Source organism: Akanthomyces muscarius, chromosome 5, assembly GCF_028009165.1.
Source record: "Akanthomyces muscarius strain Ve6 chromosome 5, whole genome shotgun sequence".
In the NCBI taxonomy this organism is placed as follows: domain Eukaryota; kingdom Fungi; phylum Ascomycota; class Sordariomycetes; order Hypocreales; family Cordycipitaceae; genus Akanthomyces; species Akanthomyces muscarius.
Genome location: NC_079245.1, coordinates 3,316,867 through 3,323,611, shown reverse-complemented (window position 1 = coordinate 3,323,611; position 6,745 = coordinate 3,316,867). Strand labels below are relative to the sequence as shown.

Here is a 6,745-nt window from a genome sequence, read left to right as displayed (position 1 = left end):
ATGTCCGGCTTCTTCAACCTCGTTCTGCGCGGCGTCGCCCTGCTCTTCACAATCATCATCACCGGCCTCATCGGCAATGTCATTGCCCAGGACCACAACGCCTCGACCTCGGCCCGCGCCGCCGTAAACTTCACCATGTTCGTCACGGCACTGTCGTGGGTCGTCTGCCTCTACGGCATGGTGGCCAGCGTCATCTCCAGCCTCGGCATGCCCATTGTCCTCACCGTGCTCGACGGCCTGGGCGTCCTCTTCACCTTTATCAGCGCCATTGTCCTCGCCGCCCGCATCGGCGGCACAAACTGCTCCAACACGACCAACCGCCCTGGCAACTGGATCGCCTACGGCTCCGGCAACCCCGAGCACCGCTGCCGCGAGCTGCAGGCCAGCGACGCCTTCATGTGGTTCCTCTTTGCCACCCTCTGCGGCGGCCTCTTCCTATCGCTCAAGGAGATGCGCGGCGGCTCCATGAGTGCTGCCCGCTCCTCCCGCCCGGCCATGTCTCAGGTCTAGGTGCTACGCAGCGCGGCCCTCCGTCTGCCATCCAGCCAGTGTGCTCGCAGTGGAAATAACGCGTACGGCACAATACAGCCTTAGCACGCTCTAATCTTGGTAGACATACCAAGTTTTCGATGAAATTGCGGCTCTTGGGTTGCAGAGCTCTCTTGAAGGGACTGGCAAATTTCAGCCACCCACCCTGCATACGCTTCTGATAATAATACCTTGTATAGATGGAGGCAGGCACCAGTCGATGGTGCGATTTCAACGTTCTTGTATCATGGGATGTGTATGGTTTTCTGTTTCTTGTCTTGTAACGCCAACGCTCTAATTTCATGTCAATATACCAATCACATTGCCCTTTGCAGAGACTTGTGGTGATTTCCGGTCAATGACTCAGTAAAATGTATAATAAACCCGTGGCCTACGAGTTGATGGTTTTCTAGACTGTGGCAAAACAGCCTCTAAGCAGATAATGCACCCCCCAACGCCAAAGAAACAAACAGGAAGCGGCAAACGGCGTCAAGTGTTCCATTCAAGGAGCCCAGCCGTTGGATGTAAACGCAATGCCAGAAAACATAAAGAACCGCCGAGACTATAATGATCGAGCAGCTTCTACCGCACCAACCACATTGAATGCTTTTTTATTGGTAAACTTGACCTCGACGTCGTGTGCCCAGTTCATGTATCTCGCCCAGCCTGGAAACCCATCAGTTAGCATGCCTTTTTTTACTTCACCGCGTCTGCAGTGCAGCATCTGTCAGATGCCTTGCGGGTCACATACTCCAGTAGGCAAATTTGCGGCCAAAGTACTTGCCCATCCACGGCACCAGCACCATGGTGAGGAGCATCTGCACCTGCTCTAAGCTGCGCTCCCACTCTGCCTGCGCGTCATCCTCGTCGTCCGAGTAGATTTCATCCGTCGAGAGAGATGGTAGTGAGTCCAGATCATCGTCCTTTTCTAGGAGGGATGTCTGCGACACCATGAAAAGCGATTCGTCCGCGGCGGCCATGTCGGCTGTGTTTTCGGGCTGAGGAACGGGGGAAGGCGTCGAGAGAATTCAGCAAAGGGGACTCGCGTCGAGCAGCCGAGTTTTGCTTTTCGAGTCGTATTGATTCGGACCTTTGGCGTCGGCAAAGGACTTCTTCCTGGCTCTGCGCCGTCACGAATGCGTTCGGTTCACGGAAAGACTGGCGGGCTCCTACTGTCGGAGGAGGAGATGCATGGCTGAGCGGTTTGGCTCGGTAGTCTGGGGTAGCTACCTGAGGCTAGTCTGTGATTGGTCAAGGCAAGTAGCTGTGGGGATTCTCGAAGCTCAACAGATTGTCGCTGAGCAGCGAAAATTAAGTCAACCAAAAGAATTATATTTGTCTAATTGACAGAGTTATATATCGCGCGTTATACCCCTGGATTAATTGCTTTTGCTAAATCATCATAGAAGACAGACCAGACATGGCCCTGCAACCGCTCCACCCTCGATTATCTTGGATGTGCGCAAACACTGACTGCCCATCCCTCTACACGGATGAACAAGCTTTTTCAAAGAGGCATCGGCCATCCGGTGCTCAAAGACCGTGATATACCACGTTCTAATTCACATATTTCAAAAATACTCGAATTCCTGTCAAGCGACGCGTCACGATCGTTTTTGTGTGACCGTTCTTGATCGTTTAGTAACTGAGCAGCCTACCCGAGACCACTGTATGGGGTGATTAAACCTGGCAGATCGTGTTCATAGCCTCGTGCGAATCGGTCTCGAACCGTTTTCAATCATTAAAGACCATCTCCGCTCAATGTGAGTTTCAGGTATAATATGACAAAGCCCTGAGAAACCTGTGCACATCAACTAACTTTTGGGTCGAGAAGAGCTGTAACTAGGTCACGTATACAACTTTCCTCCAGGTGATTCAGCGTGACACATATGGGCTTAAAAGATACACACGCCTCAGATTAATGCCATGTTCCATGATCATAGTAGTAATTTACCACCTATTTTCCAGCATCCGTTTGCGCATCAGTTCGCTGCACAGCTCTTCTTTGAGCGGCCCCACACGTGACCAGGGTAGCTTCATCCAAAGAGCTTTTCGCATTTCAGGCAAACAAGAATCCAGAACCCATTCATCCTGTCGCAAAAGTCCTATCCAAGCCCAGCGAACCAACCGACAAGCTGCCGACCGAGCCGCATCAGCTAGCCTACTCTACCAGCCATGCCGTCGCCATCGCCGGCACGAGAGCGCCTCCGCTCGCGGTCGCGCTCAGCCGCCTCTCCAAACCACCAGTCCAACGCGCGCTCGCGCTCGCCGTCCCGATCTCGCAGCAGATCGCGCCCACCACCGCCGCGAAACGGCGGACGCTCACGAGACGACAGCCGCGGACGCAGCCGAAGCTACAGCCGAAGCAAGAGCCGCAGCTACAGTCGCAGCCGCAGCCGCAGCTACAGTCGCGGGCGCAGCTACAGCAGGAGCCTGAGCCGTCGCAGCGACAGTCGCAGCTGGAGTCGCGGCCGCAGAGGCAGCGATGGGCCATTGGCGAAGAGCACAAAAGTATGTTTCTGCCGCGCGGAAACCTCAAACCCCCGACTCACCCCCCGGGAGATCAGATAAAGCGCATGTGCTAACCTTGGGGTGCTGTAGATTGTCGTGGAGCGTTTGACAAAGACAATCAACGAGGACCACCTGTACGAGATATTTGGCAAATTTGGTCGCATCAAGGATCTCGACCTCCCCGTCAACCGAACCTGTAAGCTCTTTGTTGTGCAAGTGATTGATCGCAGCGCTAACACAAAGAAACGCAGTCAACACAAACCGAGGCACCGCGTACATTCTGTACGACCACGAAGCCGACGCCGAAGCCGCCATTTCCAACATGCACGAGGCCCAGGTCGACGGCGCCACGATCCACGTATCCATTGTGCTTCCTCGGCGCAAGCTCTCCCCGCCGCCGCCGACCGCCCGACGAGGCGCCAACATTGACCCTCGCGTGCCGTTTACCGGTGGAGGGCGAGGCGGCGGCGGCGGCCGTCGTCGTAGGGGAGGCCCTCCGACATCTCCAGGTGGCGGTAGATTTGGGCCTCGCTCAGACGTCTACCGCCCTGGCGGCTCTTCGCGTTCGCAGTCACCACCGCCTGCGCGGGGCGGAAGCAAATACAGGAGCCGCTCGCCAGCGTCATACTCGTCGCGGTCACCGCCGCCCCGCAAAGGGAGCGGCGCTGGCTACAGCCGTCGGAGTCGCAGCATAGACAGCCGCGGCGGATACTGATGTACGACGGAAGGAACAAGGCACCTTGGGCAGCATCGCTCACAGTACGGGGGAGATTTCGGGAATTCATGTACAATAATTCGGAAAAACAAAAACAAAGTTTGCTGTTTGCTTGGAGAAAGAGTAACGGGGACACCGCACAAAATGAGAAAAAAAGGCAACTGAAAGGGACTGTTCTGGCGTTTGGGCAATCTGATCAGATATGGATGGCAGTTCCAGCGGGGGAAGACTTGCAAACAGCGAGTTCCTCCATTTATGATTAAAAAAAATAATACCAAAGATATGAAGCTATACTGCGGACCATGTAGAATCTCGATTATATGTTCCTCGCGAACCGTCTTGTCAAGCCTGTCTATGGCCACTTCTGTTCAAGGCGCATCTAATATTCCAATACCAAAGCAGGAGCTCGCTCATTACCACATGACACTATCAACGCCACATCACTCATAAAACCCTTCTCTCCCTTTATTGAGAAACCACCATTCTACAGCAACAGGCCAGCGCCCAAGACACCAAGCGCCGCCATGGCCGCATGGGCCGTCGGCGCCGGTACGCCCCCGTTCTTGCTCGACTTGGACTTGCCGCCGTCCGCGGCCGTCGTCGTCGGCGACGCGCTCGCGCTGGTCGTGCTCGTCGGGCAGTCGGACGTGCAGGGCAGCGCCGAGGCAAACGGCCTGCTGGCGACGCTGACGGGGAAGACGGGCGGCTGCGTGGCGGCGCTGGCGTTTGGCGCGGCCGACGGCGCGTCCGGGTCGAGGACGTCGGCGACGACGTGCATGATGCCGTTTGCGATGAGAATGTCGGGCTGGACAATCTGCGCCGAGTTGACGTACTTGTTGTTGCCGGCCTGGCGCACCGTCAGCCCCGGACTGCTGCTGCTGCTGCTGCTGCTGCTGCTGTTGCCAGTCTCGCTGCCGCTCGCGAGGGTGGCGAGGACGCTCCCGTTGGCCAGGTCGGCCGAGGAGAGGATCCGGCCCGGCACGACGTGGTAGCCCATGACGCGGGCCAGCGCCGCCGTGCCGTTGAGGGCCTCGAGCGACCCGCCGACGAGCTCCATGGCGGCGTCGCGCGGCGCAAACACGGTGACGTTGGCGCGCTCGTCGACGCCCGGCATGAGCCCCGCCGCGTAGAGCCCCGCGAGGAAGGACTGCGCCTGGAAGGCCTGCGCGGTGTCGCGCAGCGGCGCGGGCGGGATGAGCAGGTTGTCGACAATCTGGATGCGGCCGCCCTGGAAGGCGACGTCGCGCTCGAGCACGGTGCAGCGCACGCCGAGGCTGCTGGTCAGGACGACGGCGTCGCCGGGCTGCTTGTTGAGGAGCACGTTCTGCCCGCCGGTGACGTTGGTGTAGTTGGACGCGGTGAGCAGCGTGGGCTCGAGGTACGTCGGCCCGGTCTGCAGGTCGGCAATGGTGAGGCTGCCCTTGATGATGTGGTACTGGAGAAAGGCGGTCGTCTTGGCCGCGTCCTCGGGGTCCCAGATGCCGTTGAGCGACGTGTAGGGGATGTTCTCAAAGGCCTTGTCCGAGGGCGCTACGATCTGGGGACGGGTTAGCGGGCGGGATGGTGATGATGATGATGGGCATTTCGGCTTACAGTGACGCCATCGGAGCTTGGAAGCTGCAAGAGGACATCGGAATTGTTCTAGTAGTGTTAGTGTTGGGCCATGAGCTACTCGAGATCCTCGTCAGGAGAGGCGCGCCGTACCTTGATCAAGTTGTAGAATGTCGTGAGATTGTGCTGTCTTTGCAGAACGGACCCCAAGTCGTCGGCAGAGATGGCGAGCGCCGTCGCAGCAAACAAGGCCAACGGCCAGGCAACGAATCGAAGCATCTTGCCAACTTGCGGTCGCGAATTGACTCGTTAGATTCGAGCGAGCTTCGTCGTCACGGAAAAGGACCGTTCACGCAACGTGTGTTCAAGAATTGTTCCCACGAGGTCGCGAGACAATTGGCGCCGATTGCAGGTGAGCAAGGCCGAGACTATGTAATCCACGGGGGGCGCAGACCGTCGTCGTGCGACTGTGTAATCTATCGCAACGCTCGCACAAACGAGTCACAAGAGAACCGCCGCCGCAAACGCGCGCGGTGAGACCACGAGGCTATTCTGTCTCTGGAGACCTTTTTTCCCAATGCACGTAAGAGGCTGGGGAGGAGGCAGCACAGCAGTAGAGCTTGTGCGCGCCAGAGTCTCGTTTTGGTCGATTGCGTAATTTGGGACCGCGATATCTCAGCTGATCGTGGTGGCGCGCAAGACTCCTCTGCGATGGCGATCAGGCGTGTCCTTCTGAAAGAAAAAGGCTCCCAAGTCCATGTGTCTGCAAAAATGACGTGGTTGGGTTCGGTCTCTTGGCCTTCAGAGCACAAAGGCAACACGAAGAAACAAAAAAAAACCCCCGTCAGTCGAATACGACGAGCTTGGACGCGCAATGCGGTGTCTTGTCCCTTGCAGCGAGAGCCTCATCTGGCACAGGGGGGGGGGCGGGCTGTCTAATTGGCCAGTAAAATCTCACCGCCCAGTGATTTTTTTCTGGTTATTAGGTACTTGGGCAGCTGAGACAGCTGCCAGCAGCCTCTCAAACGGCCTGTGAAGACGGTTGGACGGGTGGCTGGCAGCCGCCGCCGCTAACAAGGTCGCAAGCACCGGAAGTTGGAGACAAAGAAGAAAACATGGCAAGACATGATCGACAAGATACGAGAGCGAAACCTAGGCTGCTGCTGCAGGGGCAGATGCGGTCAGTGCCGTGCAGTAACATACGAGAAGGCAAAGGAGATGGTGCATCCGAAACAAAAAACCGCGAGATACTGAGTAAGAAAGGTCATGTCAATAAAAGCAAGTTGTATAGAGCAGGGACCCTGTCGAGGCGGCCGGGCTTGAGACACGTCTGGGCCAGATAAAACATTCTATCCGTATATCGCTAGAAAACCTCGCGAGATGCACGGAGCAAGATCTGCAGTTTCTGGGTCTTTATTGTAGAAAATCTCGGCCGCGAAA

At 56.9% G+C, this 6,745-nt stretch overlaps 4 protein-coding genes across 4 annotated transcripts; 2 read left to right on the top strand and 2 right to left on the bottom strand.

The window, feature by feature from the left end:
- LMH87_010437 (uncharacterized protein) lies at positions 1–510 on the top strand (the record flags this gene model as incomplete). Its single annotated transcript, XM_056197597.1, has 1 exon — positions 1–510. The coding sequence occupies one exon, from the start codon at positions 1–3 to the stop codon at positions 508–510; it is 510 nt and encodes a 169-aa protein (XP_056054630.1).
- Positions 511–1,090: 580 nt separating this feature from the next.
- LMH87_010436 (uncharacterized protein) lies at positions 1,091–1,508 on the bottom strand (the record flags this gene model as incomplete). Its single annotated transcript, XM_056197596.1, has 2 exons — positions 1,091–1,194; positions 1,280–1,508. The coding sequence occupies 2 exons, from the start codon at positions 1,506–1,508 to the stop codon at positions 1,091–1,093; spliced, it is 333 nt and encodes a 110-aa protein (XP_056054629.1).
- Positions 1,509–2,703: 1,195 nt separating this feature from the next.
- LMH87_010435 (uncharacterized protein) lies at positions 2,704–3,754 on the top strand (the record flags this gene model as incomplete). The annotated part of the gene is made up of 4 exons (XM_056197595.1): positions 2,704–2,774; positions 3,012–3,039; positions 3,130–3,235; positions 3,291–3,754. The coding sequence occupies 4 exons, from the start codon at positions 2,704–2,706 to the stop codon at positions 3,752–3,754; spliced, it is 669 nt and encodes a 222-aa protein (XP_056054628.1).
- A 484-nt stretch (positions 3,755–4,238) lies between these two features.
- Positions 4,239–5,584, bottom strand: LMH87_010434 (uncharacterized protein; the record flags this gene model as incomplete). Its single annotated transcript, XM_056197594.1, has 3 exons — positions 4,239–5,291; positions 5,348–5,395; positions 5,459–5,584. The coding sequence occupies 3 exons, from the start codon at positions 5,582–5,584 to the stop codon at positions 4,239–4,241; spliced, it is 1,227 nt and encodes a 408-aa protein (XP_056054627.1).
- Positions 5,585–6,745: the final 1,161 nt, after the last annotated feature.